Source organism: Micropterus salmoides, unplaced genomic scaffold (genome assembly GCF_014851395.1).
Source record: "Micropterus salmoides isolate LMB-PRFRI ecotype aquatic unplaced genomic scaffold, ASM1485139v1 Ms_hic_scaffold_11, whole genome shotgun sequence".
NCBI classification, from domain to species: domain Eukaryota; kingdom Metazoa; phylum Chordata; class Actinopteri; order Centrarchiformes; family Centrarchidae; genus Micropterus; species Micropterus salmoides.
This window is the reverse complement of record NW_024040152.1, coordinates 5,971,778-5,996,589: the sequence shown is the minus strand read 5'-3', so window position 1 is coordinate 5,996,589 and position 24,812 is coordinate 5,971,778. Positions and strand designations below refer to the sequence as shown.

The window sequence follows — 24,812 nt, the reverse complement described above, 5'->3', positions numbered from 1 at the left end:
CTGAGCGTATGATCAACAGGAGAAAAATAAGCTTTCTCTCGCTCTGTCGTTTCTTGATCTTACTGCCTAACTTCACCGGCCAGCTCCTAACGGCACAGTTTGTGCGGGGATTGGATGGGAATGTGACGAGGTGTGAGAGCGATGAGCGTGGAATCGGGCCTGACCGTGGTTAATCGGAGTGAGAGACCCCGGATCCAGAATTCCCGGAGCACTCCTCCCTAATCAGAACCAGTGGAGGGGGAGTCAGATGACATCAATTTTCCACACCAACCTACTGAAGGGGGAAACTGAGGCACTGGAGTACAGATCAGCGACTCCAGCCTCTCAGTGATTAAAGAATCACAGGGGGATGAAAACTCAAAATCAAAATATGATCGCTTTGAATGGGCTCCAGAAGCATTCTGTGTCAGCATCTACAATCTTTTCTTATTATGCTTTTAGATTTACAACTGGCTAGACCTTCAGGAGAATCAAAGGAAATGGAGTGAAGGAAAAACAGCGAGGCTTTCCTGTTTGTCTTTACGATGTGCCCAAGTCATTGTTCTGTGGCTTAATCACAAGTACGAGGCGATGAGGAGATGGGCCAGTACATCTGTAAGCAGTCAACAATTGCAGCTGATACCACAACATCGTCCACATATCGCCCGGAATATGCATAGGTTCATCAGTGATCACTCAGAAGCTCCAAAATCAAAGCAGTCTAGTAAAATCTGATTGCATCTTATCATTGTTTATACCAAAAGCAATCAGATCAAAGCATTCCTTCGATTGTTATCTAAAAGAAATTACATCTTCACATGGAACGTATTTGAGAAGTTACATGTGTCTGATGGAGCTAAAAGGCCATGGGGATGATAAATGTGATGAGCACCATCATTGGCCAATTACCACCCAAGTGCATTGATGAGGATCCTGAGAAAGTCATGAGAACGGCGGGTGTCTCGGGCATATCGAAGACAGCTACAGCCATCAAACCACAGCTAATGACTCTATTAGAGACGTCTGTTTTCTTACACGCACAACAAAGAACACTTTGCACACAAGAAAATAAGACAAAGCAAAAGGCAAGTCAAGATCACCGGGGAGGATCAAAGATTTAAGCCTGTCTAAACCCAAGCGCTGAATTATTTCCACTCCAGATATGCAGCCTTTGAAATATGAATCATGCTTCATAAAACAGCATTATTAAATCAAGTAGTTGCTTGCACAGTGGAACACAAATATGACTTGAGCTCTTCATTGACTCGTGGCACAGCTTTAAGTAGTCACAACTGCCACTCAGGCTTTAAATGTGGTTGAGAAAAAAGCACGACAAAAGGGTAGAGTTACTTAACAGCTTTAGAGACATTTGCATATTTTACTGCTTTCAGGCTGAAATCTATATGACTTGAGCGTGAGGAACATGTGACCTGATTAATTGCCGCTCAGGGAAGAGCCGCAGTTCACTTCACAGTAAGTGGATGGTCTTGACAGACCAGAGCTGGTACCTCTCCTGACCCGGGCTTTGCTGCCGTTGGCGGGGGTGGCGCTCTTTTCAGCTCGTGTCTCCTCTTTCCACTGAGGACCATCCAGGATGACTAAAGCAGCTTGCTAATGAGCAGCTCACTGGCTCATTGTTACGGGCACGCAAACATCCATGAGAGGGAACACATTAGCATTAAGACAGCGAGAGCGCATACGAAAGACAGAACAGATGCACAGACACGTGTTCATACTCGCACATGTGCACCCCCACACACACAAACACAAAGAGGTGGAATGTGATCCTGGAGGGATTTGCATGTCTCCAGATCTTCATCATTACCAAAACCTGTGTCCTCCAGCATTGACTAAAATAGTTTTCCACTGTCTCCGTCCCAGTATCTCTTCCAGTAGAATATGGTAAGCAAGGGCTTGAGGCTGAATATTTCTCACTGTGGCAGTGTTGAGACAGACAGAACTACAGATATTTGGACAGACACAAGATCAAACCTAAAGTCGAAGGCGTAACTGAGCCTTTGAGATGAAAACCACACGTGGATTAGTCTGATTGATAGAGCTATTTGACCTAATAGGCGCTTCTCACCTGTTTACAGTGTGGAATTAATCTTCATATGTTCCAAAGACAGAAATTTCATCACGAGCCAAAGTCTAAGTGCAGTCAGCAGGAGAATATTTTATTTTATTTTAGTTTAAAAGTGCTCGGTTTTACGAGATTCACTTTACTATTATTAGACGTGAGGGAACCTCACTTTCCACTTCATAATGATTAACTGCCACAAATCCTCACTTAAAGGATTTCCAAGCCAAATGTATCATCATTTATTCACATTAGTGGAAGGACTATCAGCAGTAATGTATGCCATATTAAATGGGAAAGCGACACATTTACATTTTGAAACGTAACACTTTTTTCCACTGACAGCAGCGCCTCTGTTACATCGATTACTGACGTATCCAATCCCTCAGTGGCCTAGATGGCATTTATATAGTTTCTCTTGACAGATTTCACATTTAAAAATTCAGACTGTTAGCAAACAATATGGTGTCAAGGAAAAAATACCACTGGATAGGAGTCATACATGGAGAGAGTTCTGGGGACTTTAGAGCTGTTCATTTTTTTTATTTGTACTTCATGCACCAAGAACTTAGGTTCCAGTCCAAGAGGCAAGTAATACTACGAAATTAAGTGAGAGCATTGTTTTAATATATAAACAATGCTATATATATAATCATTTGAAAGGGCAATAACTAAAAGCAAAATGTTCTCAATCACTCCCATGTGTATGAATGCACAAACACATGCAACAGCCTTGTTATTCCAAACTGCGACCACAAATTTATGGATGGAACTTCAATCATTAGCTTCTATTTTTGCCCACTGTTTAAAGGGAGGATTTTGACAAGCCATGAAGCGACAGGTCTTTGAAACACAGAGCAAAGGGGGAAGGGGGGGGGGGGAAGCATCAATGGACCACACAATAAGCAATCCTCAAACTCTCTCTTCTCTTAAATGCCACAGTTGCAATCAACCTTTCCATCTCAGAGGAGTGCACAGCAGCACTTCTGCCACACAAGAAGAGCCTGTTTTGAAGCTTAAAGGTTTCAGGCAATTATGACCTTTAACAGTGACAATTTGTATGCCTCTGTCATTCTCCCGAGATCCCCAGCCCTGAGTACTGCTGCTGCTGCTGCTGCTGAGGGCTTCCACTTCTGTTCCCTTCATTATATGCCAAGAGCACTGGGTCCTAATTGAAAAACAGTTTATGGAAAAGCTTGGCACAGAGCCCAAGCCAAGAGAACTGGAAAGAGAAGTTAGAGTCACACCAGCTACTATAACCACAGTGGCCAAAAACATTTAGAAAGTTTTTATGGCCTCTTTTCTTACGTTCCTAACGTTTTACTGTCACTGTATTTTTGCCTGTGACATGAGGGTGCTACAGTACTAATAGTTGGAGCATCCACTTGAGGGCAGTATCATTGCTAGAATTAAGGCCAGACAGCAATCTCCACTCTGGGAATCTTAAAAGCTAAAACCACCACCTAACATGAACTTCACTGAGCATTACTCTGACTCCTACTCTTTAATAGATGAGGTCATTTCTCAGAAAATTCTCCCCAAATGACCTGTGTGTTGTATCCCAGTGATACAATCCTGATAAAAACATGCAGTGCTTTGGTCTGAGAGAGGATAGTGTTTCAGGGCTTCTGACAGCTCGTCCCCGAGTGGGTATTATGGTCCTGCTGCCCTTGCTCCCCTCAGTGTATCATTGAAGACAGGCAGTAGCTTGGGGCTAAACTGCGAAGAGAGAAGGGGGAAACAGGTCCAATTACTGGCCAGTCCAAAAGTCTGATTATAGCCCCAAATTTTTTGCACAACTATAGTTGTGTATAGAGACTCATTTGATTTGATGAAGAATGGCAGAAAACGACTCAAATCCTCTAGTAAATGTAGAAATACCAAAGGGGGAAAATGCACCATCACAAGTATAAGCCCTGCATTTAAATCTGTAACATCCAATGTCTCCCTTTTGTTTCCACTAAAGCAGCATTAAGGTTGGAAAAATCAGGGTCTGGTGTCCCACTGTCTGACAGTATAATATAGATTCTTTACCAGCTCCTTTCCAGCTTTTCATTGAAGGTATATGAGGAAAATCTTCAAACCAAAGACAACGTGGTTTTTATGGTTGGAAATACACTAGATGTCCTGTGCTTCACTTTTACACATTGTCCTGAAAATTCAGTCTGGCATCTTTGGAAACGTTGGATTCTCCTCTAAAATGTTAAATGAAGATCCATGGGTTCGAAAATATTTGGCTGCACAGCCTGAGTTTGTAATGACTGAGTCACAGGCAGGTCAATGTGATTAACAGTAGAAGCAAACAAGCATTAACAGCAAGTAAAAGTACTTTTTGTGAAGAAGCGTTTTAAAGCTGTCATAGTAGATGGAAAACTTTTCATTTCTAATGTAGGGGGATTTTAATGGTTTCAGATCAATTCAATCCCTCAAAATTGTACTTTAAATAGAATTTCTTTTAAATATTAAAATACTCATTGTGAAGGAGTGTTAAAGTTTAGTTTTGCTACTTGGTGAAATCTTTATATATTTCTAGTTTTGGAGACTTTGGAGAGATATGAATAATTCCTCAAACTGTACACACTGTAAGTACTTAGTTACTTTTTTTTTTTTAGAACTTATTAAAAACACTCCTTATGAAGAACTGTGGCAGAAATTTTATTTTTCTGTAAGGTGAAAACCTTTATTTCTAGTCTTGGAAAGTTCAAAGTTGTACTTATGTACAGTACCTCAGTAAACCTAGTTGTCTATTTTCCACCTTATATTAAGCCAAATAGTAACTGGAGAATCATATAAGAGACAGGATCAATGATTTGCTGTGATGGAATGAATCAAAGATGACCAAGAACCCCGCCAAACTTTACTCAGGCACTTGAAGAAAGAAAACCTCCACACACATAGATCCAACAGTTTTTAATATTTACTGCTGAGCTTTGGATCTAAACAACTTTCGGAGTATACATCATGCTTACAGCGAAAGTTCAGCCATAAATATGAAAAATTGCTTGGATCCGAGCTCCAAGACTGAGAGCTGAAGTTGATAGAAATGACAGCGGCATAAGCATCATTTTGTACTTCTTACAGATGAAGAATCTCCAGGGAAAGTGTTTTATTAAATTTTACTGAGGTATTTAGTGTCGTTGCCTGAGTGTCTGCATTTTAGATGCCCGTGTCGTTCCCACTCTGCCTCACTTCATCTGAAAAGGAATGTAATGTAGGAAAATTAATGTGTCTGTATCCCACCCTACTTTTGTGCGGCTGTGAGTTTCCAGGCTTAGAAAAAGCAAACTTTTGTATTGATAACTGCTTTTCAGACCCCATTGAGAGAACAATTGCTGCCACACAACCCTTTCACGGTACACCTGTAAAGCTCTTTCAACACATTTTTCCAAAATATCCTGTCTAGGGGCGTCCACTGGGCAAGAGGAAAGCTAACAATTTGTTAGTCACGTCTAATGTACGAATTCTCCTTCTGTGTACCCTCTTCAGAGAAGGCAAACCCAGCTAAGAATGGGACATCGAGGGGGGCGGTATTTCCACGGATCCCCTCAGTGAGAACTTTTTCAACAAGCTCTTGTGAGAGATGACTTTGTTTGAATTTAACTCACCGAGAGACATACCTCAAAACAGTAAGCAGAACAATGGATCTTTAGTTGGGGAGGTATGAAAGCATGAAGGCATGTGTGGGATTTATGAACTGGGACATGCCAAATCCCACATTCGGTGAGAGAGCCCCAAAAGCACACACACCCTGCAAGGATGCCTCATTGACTTATCACACTGTATCACTTACACCAAACCAGGGAAGCCAAATAAAGTCTATATCCCAGGCCATCTGAGGTCAGATGCAGGTGCAGGAATATTTCACAAAACAAGACATTTTTTACAACCTGGGTTTTCAGCAGCACACATCCTGGCTAAGACTTACTGCCCCAACTTCCATCCTTAATACAAGCATGAGATTGTAATCACAGTAGGCCGTAAGCCAAACATACAAACATAGGTGCAACACTGTGTTATTGTACTGCTGTCAAAATATCGGTGTACCACAGACTAAACATCAAGGGGATACAGCCGGCCGTGTGGCTTGACAGATGTAGTGTGAGAACAAGAAGGGACCTCTACCAGACACATGACACTTCATGATAAAACTCCAGGACTGTGAGATTCATTTTTTCAGGACATTAAATACAAGACCAGATTTAAGTTCTTGAAATCTGGTTATTTATAACTTTATAAACTTCGAATATGGGTTTCCATCAGAGCAGGAAATTCGATTTTAGCGTTGGGGCCCAAATCCCCAGCCGTTTTTACATTTTACCAGCTGAATCTGAACTGAATCTTCCAAATGCTGGGAAGGACCTCAAGACAACTTGGATGGTCATCACCTCCACTTAAGTTATGCTTTCAGTCTGATTAAGTCTGGTTTAGTTTTCAAAAAAATTAAATAAAATGTGTAAAGTTAGGCCATGAGCCAACAAACAAAATATTGATGTATTGTTGGATTAAAGGGGCTTCAGCGTAGCTACAGTGGCTATATGCGGTAAGGTACACTGTAGCGTATGTTCACCTTCTCAAAAATGTAACCACACGTCAAAGCAACAGCGGCTACAGAGATATCACATGCAGACCACAAGAACTGTGATTGGCTGCTTGTATTTTCTCAAAAAAAAAGGCACAGTTATCATCTCATTGAGTAGATTCATCTCCATTGCAAACCCCTCTGCTCACTGCGATCGCCGCTCTCTGTCACAGTGAATGAATGAACATAAACACAGCAATTGCGCGAGACAAAGAAAGAAAAAGAAGTTACCTGGATGTAATCTCTATAAACAGATATCTGCATATGAATGCAGAATCTGTAGGCAAGAGCCAAGATCTTGGTATTGGAAGTATTCTGGTTTCCATTTGTAGTCCGTTTGTAGTATTGACCAATCACGTTTGAGTGGGCTTTGGTTGCATGCAAGTAAACAGTCTAAGTGGAGAGCAAGAGAGGCGGAACGCATTGGTTCAAATATTGTTATCCAAATATCTGCTGGCCCTACTATAATCCTGAATGATTTAGGTAGTCTCCAAAAATCATCCATGAGCAGTCTGCTCATCAGTATGATCGTTTGATCTATTACCATATGTAGATGCAGATGAGGATCCAAAAAGTAGAAATTTTGGCATAGATACATGCCCTTTGTCAGTGGCTGGAGGAGCACATACATTTATCAGCCTTAACTAAAGTTTTACCTGGATTTTGGGGCATCTGGTGGTATTTTCCCTGTTCTGAATACAATGTGTGGTATTCCGCAGCTATTTTCCACCACACCCAACCAGACAAGCATGTGTACCGAGAGGTCCTTGCAAATAAAAGCAAAAGCAGAGCATGAAGGTGAATGCCACAAAAAACAATCTTTGATGAGGGCTGTTAAATGAAAGCATTATCCCCGCAGAGCAGTGCTTACCAACTACATAACTGAAGAGCTGGAGGAAAACTCAAACCAGGACTACTGTGGGTGGTCAGAAACAGCTCAAAACCAAGTGGCAAAACAAACACACACATGTTTTGTCCTAATTCTGAGTGATTGAATGTTTACAAAGTAATTGTGAAGCGCTAGCTTACATTAATCTTCCATAAGAACATACTGTCTGTTTGTAACAGTAATTCTCTCTTGGAATGTCATTTCCAAATTGTCTGTAAGTGCCTGCATCAAGTCACATCAGCTCAAACAGAGTGCTTGCTGGTCTTTTTAATCTGAGAAATCAAAGCTGAGTAAACACCGCTTTGGTATGTCTAATTCCTTGAGCTCCAGCGGTCAAATTTCACACATGCCGACGCACATCTGGAGCACTCTCGGCATGGAAGATCAAGCTTGATATCCTGCACATATTGCGGCTGTGTGAGTCTCTCCCAACGCTCTGTTCCTAACACTTTACAGATACATCACTGAGGAGGGGAGCGACCCCGGGCTTCTGTCTGTATGGAGTTGTCAGGATTCCGCTCAGGGTGCCAAGAGCTCTCATCCATATTTCCAGGATAATCTTAGATAAAGTTTAAACACATAATTGTCAGAACAAAGACAAGTACTGGGTGGATATTGGACTTTTATTCTGATGCTAAGTGCAGTAGATCAACAAGAAGACTCACCAAATCTGTCAGCTCTCCCAGAGATGTTGGAGTAACCAAATACAGCTTACCAAAAACCAAATAATGCTATGTCATTTCTTATCCGTGCAGCTTTCGGCAAAGTTTTGATTCACTTGTCTAATGCTCAGTAAGCAACTCAATATCAACAGTGTTTTTTCTTCCTCACTTAAAATTTCTCTTTAGCTATCAATGGACCTAGACTAGCCAAAGAAGCTAATGCATGCAATTTTAGTAATCGCATCTGTCTCGTAATGGAGGCAGCTCCTCATTTTGAGAAAGTGGGATGACGCTATTCTCTCACAGTACATTAAAGGTTCCAATACTCATCACAGAAAACATAACACCAGTCACTTATTCATCCAAGGACAATTGTTGGATTTACTCAGAGAAAGGTTGGGAGTGTGCTGAGACAGCAGAGACGGCAGTCATCCCTGATCTCCCTTGACCCCACCAGGGTGCGAATACATAGGTGTCACAGTAAGAGCTTGTGTAAGGTTTCAATTGTCTGCCTTGTCAGACCTAAACAGGATAAGCTGCGTATGCTGCCTGACAGATGTAGTGTGAGAAAAAGCACAAGCATAGACCTCTGGATAAAAATCCCTTGGCGCTTCGTTTTGAAAATTCCCCAGGAGTGTGTAATTCATTTTAAGGGAATTAACTAACAGACCAGATTTCAGTTGTGGAACTTTGCAGTGAAACCTAATTGTTTATGACTATAAACTTTGGCTGACATGCTAGTTCTAGGTCTAGGGATGTCAATGTCAGTCGGCCGGTCATCGGACAGCCATGGTTAATGACTTTGTGATTCGCTCTGCTTTGTCTTTAGCAATGAGGTTGACATTTGTGTGAAATGTCTAGAGAATGATTTCATGGACTGACAAAAATGTACCCCTCAGAATGATTTTTAATAACTTCTAGCACCATCATCAGGTCAAAATTTAATTTTGTCAAATACTTGACCAAATAGCTGCAAAACTAATGACAATCTTTTTAGCCTCAACAGTTCTAGTTTTTAGAGCACATTAGCAAATGTTAGCATGTAACACGCTAAACTAAGATGGTACACATCCCTGCTTAACATTAGCATTGTCAATGTAAGCATGTTAGCATCCTGATGTGGTGTTAAAGTTATATTGTTTATTTGTGTATCTTAAGAGTCACTGAATGTCTTTTGGTTAATGTGGGTTTGTCTGCTGTTCTTAACTGTAACTCTGTAACTGTTTTGTCAATATGCTGCTATTTTGGCCAGGTCTCTCTTGAAAAAGAGGTTTAAATCTCAATGAGATCATCTGGTTAAATCAATGTTTAATAAAATAAATAAATACAAAATATGGTATGTCTTGTGCGATAAGTGAACTATAAGCCAGTATGTAACCAAACTATGACAAAAAGTAATACATACATACAGACATATTCTTAATGATATTTTAGAGTTTGTCATTTTCTGGAAAACAATAAATAATGTGGATGACTGATCCTGCATTCGAGACTGTGTATTAATTTAGTGTCAAATGAAGAATTCTCAATTTTTATGACGCCACTGCAGCAGAGTTTTTCTGGGGGTCTGGCCGGGCCTCATTGAGTTGAAAAGCAACTTTATTCACTGATTTGGGTGAAACTGGATCATATTTTGTGGAGAAAATATTTTCTGGTTTTCACTCTGAAGCCTTCCCCGGCTGCTCTGAGTTTCCTGACGGACAGATAGCTTTGCTTGTTTCTTTAGTAACTGCTAACTGCTAACATTCAGTGGTATTGGAACATCAATATCCACAACAACTCCCTCCCTAGCTTTGTCTTTTTACAGGAAACACATATGCAGAAGCAAGTAGCACTCTGCTTTCCATTTCATGGGAAATTTAAAAGTAATCTGTGTCAGGTGAATCACATGCTCATCTGCCACAGTTTTTTGCACAACTTGTGCCTTCCCAGTAGGACCACTCGTAGGACCATTCAGCAGAGTACAACTGTTGAATTTAGCCTGAGAAAAGTCGGGAGTGTGTTGAAACCACAGAGACGACAGTCATCTCTGATCTCCCTTGACCCCGGCGAGGGTATAACTCCACGAGTGTCACAGCAAGAGCTTCACTGGGTCGTGTACAGTTTCACCTTTCAGACCTAGATCTGAACAGGTAGAGGAGAATAGACCTATAGAGTCCTCTCCTTTTCTTCCTTGCTCCGCTCCCTCTTCTCCTTTCTCTCTTCTCTTTTCTTCCTGGCCAGCTAATCTCTTCTCAGGTTTAGGATTCCCAGTCCGGGCTCTTTGAGAAGGAGGAAATATGGGGTTGGGTAAACATCAGGGCTCTCACTGCAGGGATTACAACACCCATATATCACCGTGACAACTCCCTTTTCAGCGGATGACAAGTCGCCAGGACCTTGTGCGAGGAGGGATCCAATGACACTTCCTATCACCATTGCAGACACTGATAGCGTATACCATCACCGTTTTCACAACATCATGTCAGTTTATGAGGATCCGGTGTCTGCATATTCTCAGCCAACATCTTCAGATCGGTTTGAGGTTTTCACACATTATCGCACCTGATGTTTGGCTTGTGGGCATCTTCAGAGAGGTAACCGCACAAACGGAAAAAGACTCTAGAGACATGCTTTGATCACATGTCCTTTCAGTGAGACTGCTGTTCATTGTCCGTGACTCCATTTCACTCTCTCCTCTTGACGCAGAGAAGTGGCATGCATCGCGACACGCTGCTGGATGGATTGTGCCTCAGTGGTTAGGTGTTAAAATGAATAATGTGAAACCAGAGTCAGGCCTCGTTTGAGGAAATTCACTTTTTATCCAGAAAGACTTAACTGAAAGGTCAATGAGGTGGATAATTTTCCCAACCTTTCTGGGACGAACCCAATTCCATGTGCTCATGCATTTTAACTGTCAAAGGTTAAAATTCAATTAGCCAAATAGCTGTACTTTTCCAAAGGGGTGGGTGCGTCCAATAATTCCTCAGTGATACATAATGAGAGGCAAAGGACACTTAAATGTTCTCCACGGTTGTTCTTTTTACTGGTGCGCAGTCATGTCAGAGAAAAGAATTAAACAATTAAGGGAGGAACAAAAGGGACTCAGAGTTTGTCATTATCTTTAACAAGGTTTTATAAAAAATGTTGGAAAATATTGACGTGAAAAGCATTGACGTCATACCTCGTTTTACTGTCAGTGGCATCAGAAAATATCAAAACTTTGGCTTATAAGTTTTTCATCATGACCATGATCCTTTCCAAATGGTTTTAGTTGTTTAACTTGAAAGGAATGTGTATCCGCTAATTCATTTTCTAACTGGGAGTTACAAGAAGATAGGTACCAGTTTCTCATCTCTGTGTTAAGTATGGCGCTAGTAAGGTAGCTTAGCTTAGCTTAGTTAAGGTACATAACTATCTGCAAAAACACAACTTAAACAAAGAAGATATACTGTGCTAATTCGCAAGCATTATGGGGTGTTGATCTTGGTCTATTTTTCAACTTGGAACAGTAAGGAGAGCTGTTTCCCCTATGCTAACTGACTCCTGGCTCCAGCTTCAGACTTAACCCAGTATCTTAGGCTACGTTCAGACTGCAGGCCAAAGTGACCCAAATCTGATTTTTTTTGCCTATATGTGACTCAGATCTGATCTTTTTATGACAGTGTGAACAGGTCAAGTCACATGGAATCTGATCTTTTCCAGTTTGGATTTGGGCCACTTTCATATGTGGTTTAAGTCCGATACGGATCGGATCTTTTTAAATGCAACCTCAGTCTGCACACTCAGGTCGGAATTGATGCGACTTTGACGTCACTGCAGAGCAGCTTTTATCACAGTTCTGTTGAATGAAAAAGCCATTATTATACATGTGGCTCTCTTTCTTCTCTATCTCGCCATCATTTGCTCACAGTTTCCCTTTCTTACACCTGAAATCCACCGGACCACAAGCTCTCTTCTGAGTTACGTGCATGCTACTTATCTGTGCGGACACAGTGGAGAGAGAGAGGGGGGTAACGTTAGTGAGTTGTGGGGCAGATGCGTAAAATCCAGAAACCGTAATGAAAAGGACATAAAGTTGTGAACACTTTTCATAATTCAGGAGAAATGTGACCCGTGATAGGACAATGAAACACGGGAGTCTCCCATGAAAATTGGGTGGATGAGCAAGTATGAGCTAACTGGAGCTAACCTCTGTGGCTTGTGTACTTCTGTATGACAGCATGCTGCGTGTGACGTCGTGTTATTCTTCTGCGCATGCAGTCTAAATGTAGCCTTACTATCAATCTTTTCATCAAAGAGTAGCAAGAAAACAAATAAGCCTATTTCCAGAAATGTATACTTTCTTTGGTACATGTGGATATCATTTGCCTGGGAATGCACCCACTCTGCTGAGTTGACTGATTCTGGTCTGGCATCATTAATAGCAGATTCTTGGTTAAAAAGCTATCGATCCATGGCGCCAACAATTAGCCAAAAAGCGACACTAACGGCTAGGGATGGGGATCGAGACCCGATGTAACGTTATGTCTCGAGCGTCAAATGTGATTTAATTTGAAATCATCAGGCTGCAGTCTCTGCCTGCTTTCTGCCGGCTCCTACACACACACACACGGCAGCAGAGCGAGAGGCGGCGCCATCACGGTGGAATACGGTGAGGGTTAAGTTAGCTCCAAACTACTGTAACGTTAGTTGATGACAGCTACGCTCGTTACTGTAAGTACGTGCAATAAAACCTTCGCAAGTAAAAAGACAATACTTTATCAATACACCTGTCTGTAAGGTAACGTTAAAGATGTAAAAATGGTTAATTTAATCATCTCTGTCCTCAGTATCTCATCCTGTATTTTTTATACAAGCACAGCTAACGCTAGCTTGGCATTAGCCAAATGTTAAACACAAGCTAAATAGAAAGCTGTCTGTCTGGAGAACAGACTGGTCTGTAGTCTTAAAAACTCAGCTGCTGGCTGAGACAAACCAGCCGCTCCTCCTCCTACCTGGTAACATTACCTGCAGCCAGCGAGAGAGGAGGAGGGACTGATACACACTGATGTTATTCTTTCTAACTGTCACTCACTACTTGGGATGTCAGATAAAGTTATTGAGTTACTTTGATGTTGTAAACATTAATGTTGCTGCTCTAGAAACAACATTTAGCTGTAGTTAAAATATTAAATTATAAACAACCAGGCAGTTAATATGTACACTTCAATATATGTTTATTTATCGCAAGTGATATGTCATTTCAATATATAACGTTATGGCAAATTGAATATTTTCCTCATAGTGTGCAGGCGTACCTCATGCCAGTTAGGTCTGGTCTTACCAAATAACCATCACTAAATAATAGTAAAGTATCGATAGTGGTATTAATAAAGAATCGGATTGTTGAGCAGTCTCAATAAGGGTATCGATATCAATAAAAATTAATGATCCCCATCCCTACTAACGGCATTGTAAAGCGTTGTCAAGCTGTGTGCCGGAAACAAGGAGCAGTAATAATAACAACAATAGTGACAACTACAGACAATATAGACACTATCGAGGATTTCACATTCACACGTTGGAAGCTGGCCAGTACAATCACAGTCTGATCTAATGGACACCTCACTGGTGGTAATGAGGGAGCATATCTCACAGTAACAGCAGTCATATTTCAAATGTTCACAGATTATGGCTCTGAACTGTGCACAGTTTTTGTTTCACCAGGAGGTGTTTGTTGCCTACATTAGTTTTGTGTTTTACCTGCAAGACATGCGTTTTAATGCCTCTGTTCTTCATCTGTGATGTGCAAAATTAGATTTCCACACAGTCAGAGAAATGTACGTTCTGGTCATCGTTATAAAATCCTAGCGCACCACGGGATGTACTCTCCTGCTAGGTTGGCGAAGAATCTGTCGGGACCGACGGGAGTTTAGCCACCCTGCCTCGCATTGTCCGCCATCTCGCTGCTCTCAGTTTTCATTACCTTCTACCCACCTACGTTAGTTTTGTGGTTAGGTCATTTTGCAATAAGACTCTCTTCTTAATACAGTGGGGGAAATAAGTATTTGACCCCTTGCTGATTTTGCAGGTTTGCCCACTTACAAAGAATGCAACGATCTATCATTTTAATCATATGTACATTCTAACAGTGAAAGACAGAATCCCAAGAAATCCCCAGAAAATTCCAGAAAATCACATCATATGAATTTATTAAAATTGATAACCATCTGATGAGGAAAAACAAGTATTTGACCCCCTGGACAAACAGCATGTTAATATTTTGTAGAAAAGCCATTATTGGCCAGCACAGATGTCAAACGGTTTTTATAGTTGGTGACAAGGTTTGGCGGTGTGCTTAGGGTCGTTGTCGTGCTGAAACACCCATCCTCGACCCATCTTCAGCTCTCTCACTGAGGGAAGGAGATGTTGGTCCAGAATTCCACGATACATGGCCCCGTCCATCCTCCCCTCAATACGATGGAGTTGTCCCGTCCCCTTGGCTGAAAAGCACCCCCAAAGCATGATGTTGCCATCACCATGCTTGACGGTGAGGATGGTGTTCTTTGGGTTGTACTCGGTGTTCTTTGCCCTCCAAACACGACGAGTTGAGTTGAGGCCAAAAAGTTCTATTTTGGTCTCATCTGACCACATCACCTTCTTCCAGGCCTCTTCTGAGTCGTCCAGGTGGTGAATGGCGAACTTCATGCGGGCCTGTACATGTTTCTTCTTGAGCAGGGGAACCTTGCGTGCGCTGCAGGATTTCAATCCATGACGGCGTAGTGTGTTACCAACCGTTTCTTTTGTAACTGTGGTCCCAGCTGCCTTCAGTTGATTCATCAGTTCCCCCCTTGTGGTTTTGGGATGATTCCTCACCGTTCGCATGATCAGGGACACCCCACGAGGCGAGATCTTGTGTGGAGGCCCAGACCGAGGGAGGTTGGCGGTGGTGTGGTGCTTCTTCCATTACCTGATAACTGCACCGACAGTTGATCTTTTCTCTCCAAGTTGCTTTCCGATTCTCTTGTAGCCCATCCCAGCCTTGTGCAGATCAACAATCTTGTCCCTGATGTCCGTAGAAAGCTCTTTGGTCTTGCCCATGGTGGTGATGTTGGATGCTGGTTGTTTGGGTATTGACAGGCGTCTTTTATACAGGTAACGAGGTGAGGCAGGTGTATTTGATGTAGATAATTGGTTGGGATTGGGGCTGTGTCTTAAAGAAAGACTAACTGGCTTGTAGGAGCCAGAATACTTGCTGTTTGGTAGGGGGTCATATACTTGTTTTTCCTCATCAGATGGTTATCAATTTTTATAAATTCATATGATGTGATTTTCTGGAATTTTCTTTGGGATTCTGTCTTTCACTGTTAGAATGTACATATGATTAAAATTGTAGATTGTTGCATTCTTTGTAAGTGGGCAAACCTGCAAAATCAGCAAGGGGTCAAATACTTATTTCCCCCACTGTAGATAATCTGAATCATAGACTTTTAGGAGCCACCCCTAGTTTGGTCAATGTTTGAAAACATGATAAACTCAAATTGTGTTGATCTTGCATAAGCGCATTAACTGTCAAATGTCACAGAAAGAACATGTTTAAAATTGTGACAGCAGCAGTTTCCCTTTCCTTCATGTGATCAAGCTGAAAATCATCCTCTAAATGTTGAAAATGCTGACTTGTGCCTAGTCCTAAGTTAGATCCTCACTCATATAGTCGCAGTGTCATCTCAGATGTTTAGGATTTTCATAGGGTAGTTTTTCATGTTTTAAAATGTCCCTAGTAAGGCATAAGGGTTAAAGCAAGAAACACGAAAAAAGAAAAACTGTGTTTTTAGGTACAACAAGCCATCTGCATTGATTGAATGCATCTTTCACCAATCAGACTCATACCTGAAAATGTTCACTATGTGTGCATTATTGCCTGCCGTCTGATCCTTTTTTATTAAAGCCAAAGAAATAAAACACACTTAGAATTTGTGAGCAACATTCATACTGTATGGCTGATAGACAAAGTGCTGGCAGGCAAGTAAGTATGAATAAGGCCATCTGGGAAGAATTATCCTCATTATAACAAAAGGCTAACAGTGATTTATACAAGGCAGTCTGTTACTGTTCCACTATCTCATAACGATAAGCATTTTATCATGGTGTAACACGCATTATCTCCGTCCACTCCCTTCCCCTTTTCCCTGTTCTGAACTTTGAGGAGCCGGAGCAGGATGACTAATTAACAGCCTTAATCTTCATAATTCAGAAGGAAACCATGATGTCCAACATCCGATAGCTGAACAAAGTCATATGTGGACCAGCAGCCTATCACACGTCTCACTATCAAGAATACATCTCGTTTTAATTATGCGGCACTCTGACTTCAAGGTCCAACGCATGATGCCGAATCACTGACCACAGAAGAAGTTCAGCTCATCGTTCACATTTTCTTTCGCAGGAGAAAATAAACCCAACCTGCTCAAACATCCCCTCGCCTGAGGCACAGGGGCTTTTACTGATTTGTTAAGTGATGTGGCTGCCAAGAAACCTTATTTATCACACTGCTGCAGTCAGTCATGAACATTAATCACGATGGATGTAATATTTAAGGTCAAAAACGTCATGAATATTCAACATTTGTCTAAGGTTTGCTCTGCACATCAGGCCCAAAATGTTGTGATTTGACTTGACGGGTTTGGTAGAATAAATCCTGACGTTTCTCACTGTGCTGGATGAATAATTCCACCTTACATAATCCTGTAATTACTGAGGAGTCAGTAATGGATTTCAGGTCAACCGCATCCGCCCTGATGACTCCAGTGCACACTTGGCGGGATTCGCAGCAGATTCCCGTGACAGACAGCTCAACTGTAGAGGTTTCGTCTACATGTGCGGTGGTTGAGCAGCTTTAGACCTGAAGCAACTCTGTATCCTTTTGAATACGACGCAACACATATGGCAGAAGGTTAAAAGTTGACATCTTGCCCTCTTAATCACACTAGCAGGCACACATTTATTCCCGCTCGCACAGAGATTGGAACAAGACATTTCCCACTGTGTTTTGTTTGGCCTCTCTAAAATATGTTATATATGAGTTCAGAGCACAGGAACTCTGAGCTCACTTTAGGAAGAAATAAAAGAAAAACAGAAGACAATGAGGAAAAACTAAGAGCTTACCTTTGACTGACAAAGCTGGATGCCATAGAGAAGAATATTTCGGAGCTTGGCTGTTGAGGCCAGGTCCATGATAGCTTTTGGCTCTACCATCCTCCCGCTAATGGACAGCTCATCTGAACCACTCAAATGCACCTATCAAAACAAAAGGCCACCGCGCCCAATCAGAAAACACTTGCCAATACAGAGGATCTCATATACAGTTCATTTTTCAAGCAGTCGTTTAAACATGTTGCAACTCAATGGGCCTGTGAATTTAAGGTTCAGAGAAGCTGTGCTGAGAGTAAACAGAGGTTGAATGATACACAGTCCTGTCTGAGGATATAATGATTCTGTAATTCAATTGCAAATCTTTAGGGCCTCTGGGGTTTATTTTCTCCAATTAGGGCTGCGTAACCCAGACACATTGGTTCACATCACTGTGTCATTCCTAAGAATATCCAAAGCTTAGCTGATTTCCATAACCATCCCACAGTGAAAATTTATTCACTCCAATTATTTTGTCATATTCTTTTCAAAACCATGGCAGGGAGAAGCAATCATCAGGAGAATCGTTTCAAATGTGTCAAGAAATCTGCTCAAAATTAGCAATTATTACAATTATACATGAATATCAATCAGATGTTCGCTGTCATCAGGTGAACTTCAATTATTCAGCACATTAGCCAGCGTTAAACCTCCAGACCACTAGTTCATACAGTATGAGTCTACTGAAACGCAGATGCCACAGTGACATTTGTGGAGACACTATCCAAAATACAAACACACATGCACAAGGAATGAATTAAATCGTAGTAAATTTCGTGGTCTTAAGTAAGGATGACTGTTTTATTTCACTTCAATATTCATTGAGCAACATACGTTAACATCTTGCCACATCAAACTACTAATTAAAACCACTCATGTCTACCTTTGGCCACTGGGCAGGTCTACTGGGAAGGTTAAAGGAGGGACAGACTGTAAAAACACTATTACAAATAGCTCTTGGAGATGTACAATACTTTGTAAAGTGCACAGAGCATTTTTAGTTATTTACAACAAGGCATCACGTCAAGATATTTATACAGCAACTACAGCAGCATATGATAGCAGAAAATCTATTCAGTGATCTAAAACATCAGCAGACAGTGCCTGGCTTTGTGGTGTCAATCCTCATAATGAGAGAGTGATTTTTATAGCCTCACCAGAAATCCACTGTAGGAGGTAACAAACTTCATCAGTAGCCTCAACAACCAGAAAGAAATGTTGGTTTGTTGTTTTACATTCATGCCAATAAAGCTGAATTGAAATGAACTGAATTAAAATGCCCCCACAAGACATGTCCTGGTCTTTGTTTAGAGGTGCGGCTGCTATCATGCACACACTGAGTTTTACAAAGAGGTTGCTGCTGTAAGTAGCTCGCTGGTGATGCTGTCAAACTGAATGAAAGCAATACTGTTGACCATTTTATATTAATAATCGAACTGATGATGATGATGCACAACATGGTATCCCACTAAAATAAAACAATAAACAAGGTGGAGTTTACAATTGCACTTACAAACACCAGTTACCAATGACAATAAAAGGGTGGATGTGTTTAAATTCTTTGATTTCTATCACTAATTTGGTTTATTTGTAGACATTGTAACTCTTTAACGCTTAGTTTCACAAGTGAATTTAAACGGTATTAAGAAAGATATGTATTGTTGTTTAATGGATTTGATCAATTAGGTTGATACACCTCGTGCAATGACCAGTGGTTAAACCGGAAATATGTCTGAGGTGTCCAGACAATTGATTATAACCTGCCATTTTCTATATAATAACCACTGGAGTACCTCTGAACCTGGAAAGCACTTTGGTCAACTAGGGTTGTTTTTAAATGTGCTGTATAAATAAACTTGAACTTCAATTTGACTAAACATCAATCACCGATTAATGATATCAAACAACCTAAGACATATGGTGGTAATATCAACAACATGGGGTTCTTTCTTTGAATACCCTGCTCATGGCCAAGGCACCGTTTTTCACAGACGGTTTAAAACAGTGACCTTCATCAGCCAGTCTGCTTCTCAGCCCTCGAGGCTACCACCGACACTTCCAACTCAATTATCCCTCCGCTGATTACTACCATGTGATCAAACTTGCCATAAATAACTGGGTATGTGAGCAATCTAACAACAGCAGTTTGATGGTGAACTGAGCCTCATCACTTACAACTGAGAAACTCTGAGGCTGCTTCACGTTTCTCGTAGTCACAACTTCCCCAGACTGAGTTCACACAGATTCTAACATGACCGTGAAATCAGGTTAGCCGGGAGGGAAAAGTAAACATTGTGTGATCTGTTCAAGTACTGGATTGTTTCCCTTTTTTAAAAACACACTAAACTGGCTTACACTTTATGGTCAACCAACAGTCCAAGACACAGTAGTACTCAATTTACAAAGAGAAGCAGCAAATCCTTATATCTGGGTATATGATAATATGGAACCAGCTACTTTTTGGCTTAATGATTGATGATTATCACACTTCCAATTCAATCAAAATGGTTGTTGATAAATCTTGTGTATAATATTATAATCTAATTTAAAACAGAACAGAACAAAATAGAATAGAGCGCAGTCGAGTACAAGAGAACAAAATAGAAAAGTTTATTTATTAAGTAGAGTAGAGTAGAGCAGAATATGTGGAGAAGAGTAAATTGTTGTCGATAATATAATAGAAATATGAAAGAACAAAACAGAATAGAACAAAACAGAACAAGATAGAAATTAATAGAAACATGTTGGCAGTGGGAGCTGTGGGAACCTGGGTTTGTTCTGTTGTGGTAGGGAGTTGATCCCACAAAAACCCCAGCTTCAGACAGTGTATTTACACGCGTGAACTTGTGTTTCAATCTTTATTGAAATCTCAGTAAAACTCACACACATAAGATAAGAGGCTTCAATGGAGTAATACAGCAATGTTGGCAATGCTTTGGCCTTTGTCCTGTGTGTTACTTGAAAAGGTCAATTTTTCCAAATTGAACGAGGGCAAACTGGACTTTATCACAAACATTTACATGTTTCTTGGAGCAGATTTGATCAGTTAGTTTTAGGTTTTTCTGTTAGTGCTGGATGCTGGGGTTTGAAGCCGGGCGAACAGTAAGCAAGGCCGAGCTGCAGCGCTTTCTTTGGAGGTGTAGGCTGGGCTACAGGTGACGTTTTTTACAAGCGGAGAAAAAGAACAGGTTTGGATAACGAAACTGCATCTGTCCTGTGCCAGATGTCCCTATTCACAAACATGCAAAAAAAGATAATTTTAAGTAGGTAATGATACTAAGATATGATTAACTTCCAGAACACACAGACCTACAGTTGCTCTTTATATACGTACTGACTTTTGAGTAGATTTTCAAGGTCTGATAAAAAACCTTATGCAGGCTGTTCCACTACTTTTCCCTGATGTGTGTGCACAAAGATATTTGAGAAAACATTTAGCCCTTGGAATGTAAAAACAGCTTGTTCTTACAGTTATAATTATAATTAGTTAAATAATTACTCATAATTAGAAACTGACAAAACCTGTAATAAGTGCAGATTACTAACTTTTAAAGATGCCATATAAATTCCGTAAATCAGCAAAAATGGAGGTAGAGCAGCTGAAGGACATCAAAGGGATAACCGCACAATATTTCTCCATCGACTCTGATCCAGTTTCACTAAAACCAATTAACAAACTTGTACTCTCGCATAACAGGCCTTGATTCAGCGCAGCACAGGTAAGCCCCGCCCCTCTACTGTGCTTGGGAAAGTTGGCCAATCAGAAGCAAGTTGGGCTTTCAGGGAGGGGGGCCTTAAAGAGACTAAAACTGAGTGTTTAGACAGGGGGTGGAAAGAGGTGCTGAAGCAGTGGACAGTATGAGAAATATAATGTGTTTTTTGAATGTTAAAGCATGTAAAGATTTTCTAGTCGAAAATCCTAAATACAAGTATGAACCTGAAAATGAGCATTCTATGGCACCTTTAAGTTATTGTTCCTCAAATAGAAACAGAGCTATTAACTCTCAGCTGCTCTAATTTTAAATATATTCAAAAATATAAATATACATTATAAAAATATAAAATAATTTGAATCTATATGTTTTACCAGATCCTGCTGCAGACCTGAGATCGCACGCCTCTGGACTAGTAACTAGGGGTAAAGTGTCTTGCTCATAGACACAATGGTGGATGCGTCACTGTGGAGAATCGAACCACCAGACTGCAGAGCAGCTTTTCCCCCCAAGCTATCAGACTATCAACTATAATTCACCCTCAGCACGGCTCAATTGATTCGAATTGATCGACAGTTTATTTATGTTTGCCATTTTTTAATTGATTCTGTTTTAATGTATATTGTCTGCTATGTAGCAGAAGGTAGTTACAAACACAATTTCACTCTATAACTTGTTATATTGTGACAATAAACCTACCTACCTATATGTGTCTCTTTAGAGTTGAAAGGCTGAATTCTATGGCCCGTTCTCAAACATGATGATTGACCCTCCTAAGAGTGATAGAAGCTGCTACACCAAATAGATAAAGCAGAAAGGTGTTACATGGAGAATATTATGACAGTCATCAGGCTAGCTAATAACAAACCCGAGATCAGCTGTCAGTCAAGCTCTGTGGGCAGGAGCAGGTGCAAGTCTCTTTGTCTACCCGGTAGGGCTGAACGATTAATTGCATTTGCGGTATTATCGCGATGTGATAAAACGAGATTTTCTAATCACCAAGGATGCGATTACACTCTGGTCACATGACCCCCCAGAATAAAGCAGTCGGAGAATTACTAAGCTTGTCTATTAAACACGAGAGTTATCACTTGGTTTTATTTTATTTTTTAATTATATTATTAAAATTTGATACTTTATCTCCACCATTGCTCATAATAATAATTCATGCAATTCATGCAACACCTTATTTCATCATAACACAAGCCTGACTCACAAGAAAGAACAATGTATGTTTAATCTAGCTAATACTGTGTTGGTCATACTATACACTGATTTACTGCTTGTCCGTTTTGAATAATACAGAAGATAATGAGCTTAAAAATAATATTAAATTGCAATATTGGTAAAAGAAAATCGCAATTAGATTATTTTCCACAGTCGTTCAGCCCTACTACCCGGTAGCGAATGTTCATACTAGACTTCACTAGTGAATCTCTACTGTGTTGTATTTATTGGTTATATACTGAAGCAAAACAGCCATAAATTTGAAAAAGTCAAATAAGAAAAAGACAAGTCGTTCCTGCACTGATAAAACCTGTGTGTGAAAGGCCAGCATAATTCACACAAAGCAAGGCATTGTTTTAGGGCTGGGCAATCTGGTTTATAAATAATATACTGATATTTTCAGGCTATCCCGCGATATACAAACCATTTACTGTATATCCCGACACATTTGCTGTAAAACAAGTGTAACTCGTATAGTACAAAGATATGATGTTCTTGTAGAATATGATGCACTGCTGTAGATTAAACTATCCAAAAGATTAAACGATATAAAGCAGGAAAATGCAGCATACACATTAATGCAGCAGTAACAGTAATCCACTTTTAGTCAGCCATAAAGTGTGTAGATAAGCTCAAGTTGCAGTATAATAGTTACTAAAAGGCTTTGTGTTGGGTTTGCTGCAACAGAGACGAAGTAAAAAGTCCCTGTTTATGTAACGTTACTACAGCGTCTTCTACTCTTCAGCAGAGCTGGTCCAGACTGTGAAAAGCTAGCTAGTTAGCAGCTACAAGTCAGGCTAAAGTCCATAAAAGAGCCTTAAACCAGAGGTCTAGCTGCTGGAAGCTGCAGCTAAAGTAATCTGAAACATCAGATGATTGATCGTGTTTTCTCTTGTGATTTTCTATCTACCACAATGGGGGGAAAAAATCACAATGACTCGTAGCTGAACTCACCCAAATAACGACCATCGGGTGGAGAAGAGCCCGATTCGCTGCCTCCAAATCCATCACTATGGCCTCCACTTCAGACAAGCAAGAACGATTGACCTGGAGACCGAGGAAATCAAAAACTACATCTTTTGAATCAACTTTTGAAGCAAATAAGTTTTTCTCTTTGATTACCGGCAGGATAAGAAGTATGCTAGAAGCTTTTAGAAAATCCATACACTCACTTTGGCCAGAACAGATCATGAATATTTACACAGACATGTTTTCATTTCTTAGAAAAGTTGTGCTTAAAATGGGAACTTACAGAAATCTGGATGAAGTTCCACTCCTCTAGCAGATACCTTGAGTTTTCTCCCATCAGATCTGGGATGACATCCAGCTCCTGTAAGACAGAGATACACTGATGTTAAATATTCAGTTCTGCTTGTTACAAGATCCTGAGTGATAACACTTAGCACTGCAGCACCAGGGTCCTATTGCATATGATGTCGAGTGACTGATTGACTTTAGTGCTCAAGAGGTCAAGAGACTTCTGGTTTTTGTTTCAGCCACTTCTTCAATCATTTAGTGTGAGAGTACACCCACCTGTTTACCTGCCATGATTTTATGATTAGAGAAAAGGGGTAAAAAAAAATCTACATATTAAACTACATACATTCAGGAAGTACGCAACTGAGTATCCATCAACTGTAATCAGAAGCTTACTAGAACAAGAAACCATTTCTGGGCTCCTTTAAACTTCTGAACTGGCAGGAAAATTCTGTCATATGCAAAAGCCAGGGACAACGATCAGACACAAACCAACTTAAATTTCATTACACTGCAAATTGAGTCAAAGGCCAATGTACAGCCAAAAATCGTAAAAGCTTTTTTGCTCAAAGACCCAGGACACTGAGGTCCTGATCTTTCCATTCAGCTTCAGCTTTGGCTTAGGGTGATATGAGGCATCCAGATAGCACGCCGTATCCACCATGTCCGTTTCAAATTCATCTTTATTGTTGTGCCTCTAATTATAGCCTGGTACTACAATTTCACACACACAGGAAATAAACAGATATAAACATCCAGAATCTGAGTTTGGCATTGAGAAAAGTTGTTCTACCCATTAAAACAACAGAAAGTAAATGAAAATGTGAAATGGATATGGGAAACATATGTCAGAGGTTTAATTGGTCTTGAAAGATAACTGCCCATGGCTTTAGGAGGAAAATTGTTTCAGTCCGAAATGTAGATTAGGAGGGTTTAAAAAAATTTACATGATCTAAACCAGGTTGGGCATGAAATCCCAGAGTAGAAATGTTTATTTAAATTTAGGCATGGTCTGGAGAGCCAAGAAGCCACAGAGGCTCGACGACCAAACCACTCTGAGGACACAAGGAAAACAAAGTTTCAGAGCTCAGCAGAGCAGTCAGCTACCTGCGCAATAAACGTGTTCAGGAGAAGACCAAAATGACATTATTTTAGTGAGGATGGGTCGAATTATATGCAATGCAGTGTTTAAACATAAAAATTCCCTTTAAAAACTATGGCCTCCTGACAAATGAAAGTCCAATAATCACTCTTTTTTTATCTCTAGTTTGATCTC

The 24,812-nt window shown here is 40.5% G+C and overlaps 1 protein-coding gene across 2 annotated transcripts in view; it reads right to left on the bottom strand.

Moving 5' to 3' along the window:
• Positions 1–24,812, bottom strand: part of crppa (CDP-L-ribitol pyrophosphorylase A) — a 47,659-nt gene that overhangs the window by 4,847 nt on the left and 18,000 nt on the right. Inside the window, exons 7-9 of one of the 2 annotated variants that reach the window (XM_038710577.1) lie at positions 23,532–23,609; positions 23,234–23,326; positions 17,316–17,447 (exon numbers count right to left, since the gene is read on the bottom strand). In XM_038710577.1, coding sequence (XP_038566505.1) covers positions 17,316–17,447; positions 23,234–23,326; positions 23,532–23,609 — 303 coding nt within the window. The remainder of the gene's footprint in view (positions 1–17,315; positions 17,448–23,233; positions 23,327–23,531; positions 23,610–24,812) is intronic. The other variant, XM_038710579.1, reaches the window with a different exon arrangement.